This window comes from Podarcis tiliguerta (assembly GCF_965153285.1).
Source record: "Podarcis tiliguerta genome assembly, chromosome: 12".
In the NCBI taxonomy this organism is placed as follows: Eukaryota; Metazoa; Chordata; class Lepidosauria; order Squamata; family Lacertidae; genus Podarcis; species Podarcis tiliguerta.
The window spans coordinates 25,205,418-25,217,934 of record NC_139545.1 but is presented as its reverse complement, the minus strand read 5'-3'; the positions used below and the strand labels follow the sequence as shown (position 1 = coordinate 25,217,934).

At 38.8% G+C, this 12,517-nt stretch overlaps 1 protein-coding gene across 4 annotated transcripts; it reads right to left on the bottom strand.

Annotated features, from left to right (window-relative positions):
• Window positions 1-5: 5 nt before the first annotated feature.
• Window positions 6-12,514, bottom strand: LOC310660449 (uncharacterized protein). Of its 4 annotated transcripts, none has more exons than XM_083405220.1 (14): window positions 12,416-12,514; window positions 11,137-11,172; window positions 9,023-9,071; window positions 8,862-8,928; window positions 7,822-7,872; window positions 6,606-6,633; window positions 6,310-6,340; window positions 5,796-5,853; window positions 4,958-4,988; window positions 3,770-3,806; window positions 3,380-3,415; window positions 1,454-1,489; window positions 801-828; window positions 6-151 (listed from the first exon to the last, which is right to left on the bottom strand). In XM_083405220.1, exons 1-14 carry the CDS (start codon window positions 12,498-12,500, stop codon window positions 137-139), a joined length of 588 nt encoding a protein of 195 aa, XP_083261346.1. In that variant the 5' UTR covers window positions 12,501-12,514; the 3' UTR covers window positions 6-136. The 4 variants fall into 4 exon arrangements, with proteins under 4 accessions (XP_083261346.1, XP_083261348.1, XP_083261349.1 ...); XM_083405222.1 differs by having other exon boundaries at window positions 12,261-12,478; XM_083405223.1 differs by having other exon boundaries at window positions 11,747-12,421.
• Between the last annotated feature and the right edge of the window lie 3 nt (window positions 12,515-12,517).

Below are 12,517 nucleotides of genomic sequence, written 5' to 3'. Positions count from 1 at the left end.
CTATAGCAGGATTAAAATATCTTTATTTGGCATATAGCTATAAATATTTTAATATGGTTCACCAAAATTTTAAATGTCAAACATGAAAGCTCTCCAGCACTCAAATAGGTTATTGTTACACCACACTGGACTCCTGCTATTCGAACTCATCCTGCAAAGAGAATATTAGATGAATAGGTTTTTAAAAAATATATTCTAAGCATTTATACAAAAAAATCCACTTCAACCAATAAACACCCAGATTAAGCAGCTGTTGTGATTCCTACCCCCCACCCCACCCCCCAAAATATACTGGGTTTTATCAACTTAAGTCATATGACATGTTGAAATCAATGGATTTAAGTTAGTCATATGCACTGATTTCAGAAAGTTTACTCTGAGTATGAGTTAGTTGGATACGATTCACTATTTGTATTTACTAATTTTAATAGTTGGATAAATAGGCATCAAGGGGGAATACATAAAATTTTAGTACAATAAACTATAGTGAATAAAATGTGAAATACTCAATCCTGTGTTTGCTTCATATTGTTAATATAGGTGAGGACTCTTCTACAGGCAGTGACAAACACAACAGAAACACTGCAAGTACAAGATTCCAGCTTGCCGCCACCACAGGAAGTTGCAAAAAAAATTTTTTCAAGCTGACTGGTATGGCTGTAAAAAGTGGGCAGATCAGATTTTAGATTAAAGAAATTGTTCGGCAGAGAATCAGCATGACTTTCTATGTCCAGTGTGTTGGATTTAAGGTATAAGAATTGCACAGCAGCTGCCCACCTAGCCCCAGACACTTTGCTTACCTGTGATAATGAGTCTTCAACAACATAGCTAAATCGGGGGAAATAATAACAGATCAGGTTCATAATCTGTGATGTGGTCCACCACTTTATGACCACAATCCTATACATACTCGCTGGAGAGTCAATCTTGAATTCCAGATTGTGGATTGTGTTGTATGGAACATGCAACTGTGAACTACAGTCTGCCAATCCCTTTAAGGTTGTAGGAGTCTTCAGGACAATGAGGTAAAAGGTGGAAAGTGGGAGTGATAAGAGGTGTCCTGTTCTCCTATTCAGGTCAGAGCACACTTGTGGCCATGTAAGGATTGGTGCAAAATCCTTAAGGCCTCAACATTTAGCTGGTTTTGGATGCCCCAAACCACAATAGCTACACTGTATCATCACATTATTGTCACTAAAGTTGCCTGTCCACAGCGACCATTCTCTGACCTGAATATGAAAGTCTCAGCAATTTTGCCAAGCTAAGTCAGTGGGTAGCAACTTGTCCTTAAAATCCACCAAGGATAATCTTTGTCACCCTCACGGAAAATCCAAAGAGTTACTATTCGCAAAGTACTTGAATTATTTAGTGAAGCCCTCGCTTCATTAATTTTAAGTACACAGAGAATCAAATTAATGTTTTAAAGAAGAATTAATTTTTCACTGTATGATACCTAGAGCCATCTTCTCCAGTCTGAGTTTCAACAGTTCTGTGGGATGGAATAAAAGCAAAATTAACCTTCAGGTGACACGCAAATTCGTGAAGTGCCTAGGACTTGCCGATCGTATGGTCGGCGGTTCAAATCCCCGTGGCGGGGTGAGCTCCCGTCGTTCGGTCCCAGCTCCTGCCCACCTAGCAGTTTGAAAGCACCCCTGGGTGCAAGTAGATAAATAGGGACCGCTTATTAGCGGGAAGGTAAACGGCGTTTCCGTGTGCTGTGCTGGTGCTGGCTCGCCAGCTGCAGCTTCGTCACGCTGGCCACGTGACCCGGAAGTGTCTTCGGACGGTGCTGGCTCATGGCCTCTAGAGCGAGATGAGCACACAACCCTAGAGTCGGACACAACTGGCCCATACGGGCAGGGGTACCTTTACCTTTACTTTTAACCTTCAGGTGAGTGAGTTTTATCATGACTACAGCAGGAGGAAAGATTTAATCTTTCTTCCTCATATACCACAGTCCCCAAATGAACAAGGGGTCAATCCTGCAGTTATAGTACAATCCCATACATATCAAACCAGAATTAAGTCCTGTTGAGGCATACTATACCAATTTCATATCTGGTATGATTCTAAGCATTTCATTGTGGAAGTTTGTTACATATTCTTTACATCAAAAGAGTGCAGTTCATTGTCTTGGTTATTACTTACCAAGCCCTAAATAGCATGGGGTCAAGCTGCTTGACTGTCTCCTCTTATGTGAACTTGTCTATCATTTAAGATCAGCTGTTTCACCCATGTCTGGGTAAAACTTGGCTCCCTGGTGCCCTTGGCAAGGAGCTGTATCGGTGTGCTCCCCCGCTCTGTCCCTTGTGCCCTTGCCTGAGGAGCCTGTGCACCTTATCCGGCCACCCAGACCAGCGAAGGAGTGGCCCTGGAAGTGTACAGACAGGTGAGCAGGCTGACTTCACTCTATGCCTGGGCCCTTGGCAGGAGCCAATCTAACCACCCCTGCCTCTTGCATGTGTTCTAAGACAAAACTGATGACCATATGCAAGAGGCCTTTCTCTGTTGTGGTACCTCATATGTGGAAATCCCTGCTCAATAAGTTAGGTTGTAGTCATATATTTATATCCCACCAGCATTGAAAACACTCTTTTTTAAAGCAATATGTTGTTGTTGGTTCTATGTTAGTGCTGTTCCTTATGTCATTTTTTGCTGTTGATTTGTATCTTAACGGTTGAATCACTCTTGCTTTTGTACTTCTTAGCTGCTTTGACTGACTGCTTTTTGAAGGAAAAAAAGCAGGTGATACAATTCTGAAAATAATAAAAAATACTTGGCCTTTGGTACCTCTATATTTATACTCTGAAGAATTGTAGAGTAGCAGTTGGCAACCCCTTGTGTTTAGGTACTTTGAGGAACTGGCATTGGCAACAGAGGCCTCTTAAGAAACTTATTTTGATGTTATTGTTCATTAAACAAGAACTAATCAAATGAGATAAGTAATTGCTATAGCAATTGGCTATATAAAATGCCTCAGGAAGCTGGTAAGCACCGATGTCAGTCAGCCAAAAACAAATAAATGTAGTGATTCTGTATCCCACATAGTCATAAATGTGCATCTACTTCATAGGAGAATGTGAAACTGCATGTACCCTGCCATTACCTGGAATGGTGTTTAAATAGAAGCTGTGTTATTTTCAGGTTCCTTAACCATTCCCTTTTAGTTAATAAATATCCCAGTAGAATATGCTAGTGCATTTGTACATACACACTCGGCACTACGTGAAAGTGGCAAATGCGTAGCATGCTTCTAAACAGGGATCATCTTATTCTTTTTAGTCAAACTAGCATTAATTCCTTGGGAAAATTCCGCCAGGGATATGCCTCTCACATATAAGCAATTTCAAAACAAATTAAATTATGCAGTTGCCCTTACCTCTTCTCCAGCACAAAAGCACCCTCTGTCTGAGTGCTGTGGATATTCAAATGAAAATCTTATCATTTAAAAAGTCACATATACTGATTTACATGTAAAAAAATAGCAGATAGTTTATTCAGGTACATAGCTCAAGGGGAAAAGAGCTCAAAGGGAAAAGGCATTTTCTAATTAAAACTGTGTTTCAATTAGGCACATATGAAAAATATGTCCACAGACAAGTGAGAACTCACTGAATATTTTTTTATAGTCTTATGCCAAGCAGTGTGGCTGCAGAATTTTAGCTAAAATAACTGAATTTTAAAGAAAATATATTACCAGACTTCATACATAATCACTTAGAACAACTTTCTGTAAGTAGATAATGGGGTGAAAAAGTCAAGCCCTCACCTGGCATGTTTTCTAGGTTCACTTAGAATTCTTTTATCTGTAAAATTGAATATTATGTTATACACATGCACATCTGGGAATCTTTCAATATCTCTTTGCTTGATCTAACAGTCTAAAACTTGCTGTATCAGCCAGCAAGTGCATAAAATGGAGGATACTTCTAACATCTAACATTAGAAAAGATGGAAAGAATTCCAGGGATCTTAACCAGTGCCAAAGACTTTATTTTATTTATTAAATTTGTTACGTCACTTTATCTTGCCCTAGACAAGATATATAATGGCGGCACCAAGCAAGCCTCCTTGAGGAAAGCATTCCACAAACAGGAAGCCACTGCAGAAAAGGATCATTCTTGTGTTGCCTTCTGGACCTCTTGTGGAGGGACACGTAAGGAACTTCCTCAGATGATGATCACAGGGTCCAGGTTGGCTCATATGGGGAGAGGCAGTCCTTGAGGTATTGCGGTTCTGAGCCATTTAAGGCCTTATAAGTCAAAACCAACACTCTGAATTGGGCCAAGAAAGTAACTGATGCCCAGTTCAGTCAGGCTATATGTTCAAACTGTGTTGCCACTGGCTACTGAATTCTGCACCAGCTGCAGTTTTAAACTGTCTTCAGAAGCAGCCCCACATATAACACATTGCAATGATCTAACCTAGAGATTACCAGAGCATAAAATTTAGGCTACCCCTGTCCCGATAGGGGCAAAGCTGGGCTACCAGCTAAAGCTGTGGAGGGCACTGCTCGCCACTGAGGCCACCTGGGTCTCAGGTGACAGCAATGGATCCAGACGTACCTCTAACCTGCATACCTGCTCCTTCAGAGGGACTGTTTAGGGAAGTTTTTAATGTGTGATGTTTTATTCTGTTTTTAATCTGTTGGGAGCCAGCCACAGTGGCTGGGGAGGCCCAGCTGGATGGGTGGGGGTATAAATTATTACTACTACTGCTGCTGCTGCTGTAAATCACTGTGGTTCAGAAGCAAGGTTTAGCCTTCATATCATATGAAGGTTCAGTTTGAATTTCCCCTCTTATTGCTGATTACAATGGGTCAAAATATTTAGTACAGTAATGTGAAATTTTGGCACCTTACACAGTAGGATTACTAGGAAGGGCATAGAGACTAACATAAAAGTAAGCAGATGTATAATAAACATCAATGTCCTTTACAGCCACTAAAACAACATACCTTGGCTGTTGAGAAGCTCAGACTCTTCATACTACAAAAGAAAGACACAATCTAACTGATGTTTCATCAAACCAAGCAAAACGTCTTTTTAATGAAAAGTGTAATGGAAAGTGATATATGACATGTCACTCCCCCAATCTTTCCAATCCTAGTTTTATTTGTTTATTAGATTGTGGAAGGGTTTTGTTTTGTTTTTTGCAGGACACCCTTCAGTAAGAAATCATACACATACAAAACTATTAGGATGGAATACAATAACAAAACATAAAAATATCACTATCCATGTATACACATGTATATATATACATGTATACACATACACAAAGCAGGAAAAAACAGCATAAAAATTCAGCAGAGAGCCAAGAACGAATGTTGCATTTGGAGAATTAAACTTCAAAACATTTTCTAATACTGTATCTGTAAAGAGCAACAAATGTATATAATTCATGGCCAGGGCTTCTGCCGTTCTCTAGATTCAACAAGCTAAAAGTAGTCATGATTAAGTACTATGGAAAGTCCATAGTTATTATTACTTGCTCCCTTGCTTTTAATGGGTTACTTTAGCTAGATTGGGCCAGTCTATTGGCTGTATCCAATGCTCCAGCTCCAGTGGGGCAAGGAATTTTCATGCAAACAAGGGAACCTTCTTTCCCTTTCCTGTCCTCTGTGCACTCTCAAGATTAGGTCGGGAGACCTTCTGGAGCAGATTTGGGGAGAGGGGCAAGGAGAGAAGAGCAAACAGAAGTCTTATTGCATCACTGGCACTCTGATGGCATAGCAATGGATACAATCCAATGACTTGATTATATATAGCACCCCTGAAATAATTTATACTCACCCAGAAGTTTGTGACATTCAAGTAATTTGATATCTCACCCGAAAGCCTCTCAATCTCACTTTGGAAGTAAATCAGAATACAAGCACAAATTCATATTCATATGTTTACATTTAAAAGCTACTCTTTATCATGTGACAGATGCTAACCAAAATGGTTAGCAAATATAAAATGTGCATTCACAAGCTGCTAGCCTAATGGTGGAGGCTGACAGACCACAAGCCCGTGTATGTGTGATCTTTCTGTTCTGAAATGCACAGAAGTTCTATGATGTTGTTCATTGTCAGTGTTATCCCACACAGTTCCATACATTTCCCTGTCACTTATCACAAAAAATCCAGAGTATTTTTTTGTTTTTTTTGGGGGGGGAGGTGGTTGTTGTGCAAGAATGCTAAATTTACTTCAACTGTGCAACCTAAATTTCCAGGTGTACTGAATCATATCCACAAAATAGTGGAAGTTTAGATACGACCATAGTCTGTTGTTTAAAATGTTGTGTTAACATATCATGTCTTACTTTTCATATTCTTCTTTCTTTAGGGCCCAATCTAAGAAGAAAGAAAAATATAATTCTGCTCCTTGCAAGTGGAATTTCAGTTGCTATTTTAAGATAAAAGTACCCCTCCCAACATGGTATTGCAATAATCACTACAAATGTTACCTGTTCTCTTACCCACAAACCACCTACTCTTTGAAACCTACTTACTTGTTTGAATATATCTTCATCCTTATCACCTTATTGCCTATCACAAAATAAAATATGCTGCTTCCCTAAGAATGCTCCTCAATGGGTTTATTTTTGTAAATACATACCTTTTGTTTTATAACGCAGCCGGGAGTTCTAATGTGGAAAAGAATTAGAACAGTATTAGATCAAAATATTTACATACTATTTTATCTATTTTAAATATTTTAAGCCACTTCCTTTAAGAGGAAAAACTCACCAAGGCCACATACAACTAAAATACAATACAGTAAAACAAAATAATTAACCACTAAAAATCAACAAGCATCCCATCCCACAAAGTACAGTAAATAACTACAACAAAAGCCATCCACAGATCAGTTAAAACAGTTAAAAAAGCATCAGCCTTGCGGCTCCTCAATGGCCAAGGAGTGGAATAGTAGCTCCCCAACACTACCTTCTATGGCTGCTTATCCAGGAAGGACTGGAAGAATAACATGCATCCTAAATTCAATCCATATAAACAACTTAGAAGGATGACATCTTCAATGATTTGAAGTGTTACTGAGAGGTCCAAAAGAACTAACAGGGTAGCACTTTCTGCATCTATTTCCCAGCAGAAGCCATCCACCAGCATGACCAAATCTGCTTCCATCTCCAAAGCAGACTGGAATAATCCAAAAGTACCTGAAGTCGAGAAGCCACATGCTCCAACATCTTGCCCAAAACCGGCAGATTTGAGGTGTAGGATATATTTCCTCTTAGATCAAGGGTTCCAAAACTGTGGTCCATGGACCATCAGTAGTCCACGAGCTTCATTCAGGTGGTGTGTGGCATGTTAATTGATTTGTAGTTGAAAACAGTACATGGCACATTGATTGAACCACATATTCATTTTGATTTTTAATTGATTTTTTAATTTTTCTTTTCTTTTGTTGTATTACAATTTGGATTTTATGGAATTCAAATTGTAATACACTAAAATACAATATGTAAGAAATAAAAGCAATTAAAATGCAATTAAAAATCAGACAGCACTTGGCACAATGGCTACAACAGGCAGAAAAGTCATTAAGTGGTCCGCCAAGTACCTCAGCTATTTTCAAGAGGTCAGTTGGGTGGGGGATTGAGAACTACTGCCTTAGATCCTATGAACTGGCATAAATTACCTCTGTAGCTAATATTTAATTCAGAACTCAAGCAAGGGATTATTTCTGGCCACCAAACCCATGCCATCAAATGGAGTAAAATTCTGATTGAGACAACCACCTCCAATCCTAACACTGAAGCATAGGAACAGGCTTTAAGCCAGCCATAAATGTATATAAAATGCCAGATAGGTACCGCATTTTTTAGCTTCCTATTTTCTGTTCTCAGAGCATCAATCTCCTGGACCTAACAAACAAACAAAGACACAACCAAACAAAACATTATTGTTGCAGTCCCAGTAACATATCTCAAACCTCAGGTTTGCTTTTCTCAGATAAGTGTTGCATTTCCAAAGGCCTTAATGGTTGCTCTTTGCTTTATACGTGGAATTTGGCAGTTCCAAACTTGCTTCTGACATATTCTGAGAAACATCCACTGCTTAGGCTTTCAACTGATATATGTGACCAAGCATGTAGATTATTATTATCTTTTTTTTTTTTGCAGGCACTTAAATATTTTTATTTTTTTAACTAAATTCTGAATAAGTTGTGGAATAATTTAGGTTGCAACACTAACCCCCCTTACTTGGGAGTTAGCTCCATTTAATTCAACAGGACTTGCTTGTGAGTAGACATGGTTAGGATTGCTTTAAGTAGCAATGTTGCTTAATTTGTTTAGTATTGGCCATAGCCTTCCAAAACAGACACGATCCATTTCCCCAAAAGTCCAAATTTTATGGCAGCTTTAAAATGTGGCCCATTGACTCTACCTCAAGGAAGCCATAGGCAGCTCCAAGGGCTCAGTTTGAGCCAGGATTCATGAGCACACAGTCCTAGACTATGTGGTACAATAATAGTGTCTCAGAGTATACGCCAAACGTATTATGCTAATAATGGAGTAACTGCATGTACAGTAAAAGCCAGTGGGTGAAAGTTCTTGGCAGAATCTACATTTTGAAAAGAGATGTAAGTGGGCTTTACCAACTATTTCAAAGAAGACACTCTCTAGGTTGTATCCAGTGTTAGTTTTACTCAGAGTAGACCCATTGAAATTAACAGACATTATTAACTTAGGCATCTACTCTGAGCAGATACAACCCTCTCTCACACAACACAAAGACACAGGGAAAATTAAAGGGCACCCATAAAATTAAGCATTGCTCCATAAGACATTCCTTACCTGCATATACACAGTTTTCATTTTCATGGGCAAGATTTGTTTCATAAATTACTTACAGATTGGCTGCTGTCCAAAAAGGTGCAGATTTCATGTACAAGCCTCTTTCTCTGATCCTTGTTTTTTCTTAAATAAAAAAATCCATTTTTATAATGAATTTTAATTTTCATACAATTTAATTTTTAAAAGTCACATCAATCTTTCAAATGGGAGTACTTACAAAATCTGCAGATAGGTTTCATTTTTCACTAGCATCTGCTCACTATTTTCTATGGTTAAACATGCAGAGATGGTAAGTTATACTATCACAAACAGGTAATTAGAAACAAATATATTTGTGTCTGTACTACTTGCTTACATAAGTTAGCTCATCATTGCATCTGCATATAATACTGAATATATTAACCCCCACTCAGATCTATGAGATAGAGTGGAGTTTACAAGATAAAAACATTTAAGAATATCAGTGAGCGCAAAGTGCTAATAAAGAATTAAATTTGTGGGAATGGTGGCAAAATGTCACGGAAGGAGGCCAGGATGTTAAGAAACAGTTGCAGAATGTTGATGATTAGCATGATGAGAAATTACCAGCATGAATCAGACCATTTTATGCCAAATACAATTGAAATTCAGAAGCTCTGCTTGCAGAAAATTGCAAAGGGACGTGCTCGGTTTGATGCACAATACATCCTGTGGGGGGAAGAATGTCATCTATTTGATTAATTCTGTTCTACAGTGTATTCTGGTTTATCGTATCTGCTAGTTTTGATACTAGTTGCTTTGACATTTTCAAATAATAATACACACACACCTTAGCGATTTTATGGAACCAGGTCATATGGATCATTTTGCAAGTTCCTTTTGAACATGAGTATTCAATGTTACATTTATTTCTGTGAAAAATTGACCACCATTAAGAAGAGATTCTAGGGCAGTTTACATACAGAGCACCCTTTCCTTAAATTATCATATCTGGAAGAACCGACACTTGGAATACATTTCCACTCACTTTCAGGATCAATAGATTTTAAAATAGGAAGACAGATTGCAGGATGGACCTTTATAGCTGAGCAGCAATTATCCCTCATCTCCAGAGACTGGAGGCCCATCATTTGCAGAAGTAGCATGTGGTACTGCCTTAGATTGTTCTACTTCAAAATTCAGGAAAATGACAAAAATCTGATATTTTCCCTGCATAAAGCATACATGGAATGTTTTATGGCTAGGCTAAAACTTTGGTCCCTAATGCACTAGTTTTTCACATGCAGTGAGGTGCTAACATGGGGTATCATTCAAATCTGTATCGCAAATGGTTCCACTCAGAATAGACTTTCAGAATGTGCTCTTTCTCTGCATCTTGCGAAATTGGGTCATATAGGTCAAAAGTGTCTGATATTAATATGAAACCCCAATTGTGAATGACTTTGAGACACCTAGTTAACCACCATTAGCAGACTTGTTATTGTGCTGCTGTTGCTGCTGTTGTGTTAATAGATTACTGCCATGGGCCAGTATGTTCTAAATACAATATTTTCAGATAGACTTACAATTCCTTATCACTCAGTCAAATTTATTTGCTAAAAGCTATTGATCATCACAAAAATACAGTGTTAGTTGAGGTACATTTTAGCATAACCAGTCCCTAGCGCACTGGAACCCATGCTGTAAAATGAAATTTGGTTTAATCTGTTGGGCTCTTAAAGGAAATGTAGAAACCTTATATGTAGTATATCCATCAGCAAGTGCATTTTTCTTCCTACCATTCAAAAAGGAAATTCTGAAGATTCACACTGAGAAATCTATCCCTGGGACAATTATGCACGGAGTAATAAATACATACTTAACAGTATTTTCCACCTCTCCCTGGCCACAAATACATAAAGAGGGCAGCTCAAGGTGCCCTGCACACAGTGCGTCTTCCAAATAAGATCTCTTTTACAGAAATCCTACACAATATCTGGCAACAGGCTTAAGGGTTACCCAAGGGGAGCTTTAAAAGATGCCTATAAATGAGAAGATATCATACACACAAATAAAATAGCTCTTAAAATTATTGCCAGAGCTGTTAATCAACTAGCAAAACACTCACCACAGTACAATTCTATATTTATAAACACTCTTTGCTTGCAACAGTGGCTCTTCTTATGGTGAATATACATGGAACAACAGATATTATCTGATGGTATCACATTTTGCCCTGCAAAAGGACCTTCCACTGGGACATAACTAGAGTGGAGAAATCAACCATTTTAAGAAATTAACAGTTCATGATGCATATCTGATCACTTTAGTATTCACCATACTAAAAAGTAGCATTAAATAAGTCTCACTTACCTTGTTTCTCAAGTAGTGGCATTTTAAAAGAAAAACCTGGAACCAGGAATAAACATGAAGCCATCAGGTCAAACCTGATAAGACACAACCTACAGCTAAAGACTATTATTGTTCACGCATCTTGCAATCCTTAAAATGCTTGCAAGATGTGTAGGAGCATTGATACCCTAATTTATATATAGTCAAGACAAGTTATTAACTGCACTTGGGGGGGGGGTGGAATAGCAACTTTATAACTAAGCTGAACAATGGGCAGTGAGCAACAAAGAAGAAGAAACTATCTCCATGTACAGAATCCGGATTAGATATCAGATAACATTGTCTCTGTATATGGTGATACAATTACAAAAAGGTCACAGCCCCATGCACTCTGCAAATTAATCTGGAATAAATCCCTCTCCCCTCATTTACAGTCACTAATTTCAGTTGTGAACCGCCCTAAGCTCTACTGATGAAGGGAGGTATACAAATTTAATAAACAAATAAACCCCTACTTCACCATAAATAAGCATGCATCAAAAGTCGGGGGGGGGGGGGAGGAGAGAACTTTGCCTTAAATTTAGTATACTGCTTTGTAACAATAATTTCATTATATATACACTCCACACACCAGGCTGAGTTGCCCCAACCGCTCTTCATGCTGGCTGCCTTGGAGGCCTGTTGGCAGGTGGCAAGTTGGGGCTGAAACCTTTTAAATCCATAAAGGTGAGGTGAATTGAATGAGGTATCATATGCCCTTCTCCCCAGCTCCGGGAAAGTGAGGGGAGAATCATTTCATGTACCTCAGGGTATTTTCTTCTTTTGGGGGCGGGGGCATAAAAATGCAGCCCCATTTAGACTTAAAGATTTCAAACCCCCCATATATATATAGTTTTCCATGTTAACAATCCAACAAAATCCTCATTAAAACATTCTAAATTATAATACAATAAAAAAGCCAAATTGTATGCCAAATTATGTATCTCTGGGTGAATTCCCATGCTCTAAAGTTCGGGGAGTGATGATCTCATATTGTACTGCATTCCTTAATGGATTTTACCCCTTTTTTTGCTTAAACAAGCCTGTATTGATAAAGTTAATAAGGGGAAATCCATGCGTGATAATAATAATAAATTTCCTCTCACCCTCCATATCCCCCTACCACCCTCTATTTCGAAAGCTCTCTCTGCCTTTCTGAAAGTGTCTTGTAAAATAAAATAAGGGGACCACAAAAATAAAGAAGGGGACCATGAGGTGGAAGAGCGTGGATTAGCTGCTGCTATTATTCCCTTCCACCCACCCGGACAGAGTATCGCTCTCTCTTTGCCCCGCCCACCAGCTTCTCCACGGCGCCTTCCCGCGCCTCTCAAGTCAGAGGTGCGCATGCGCGCGGGGCGGAGCA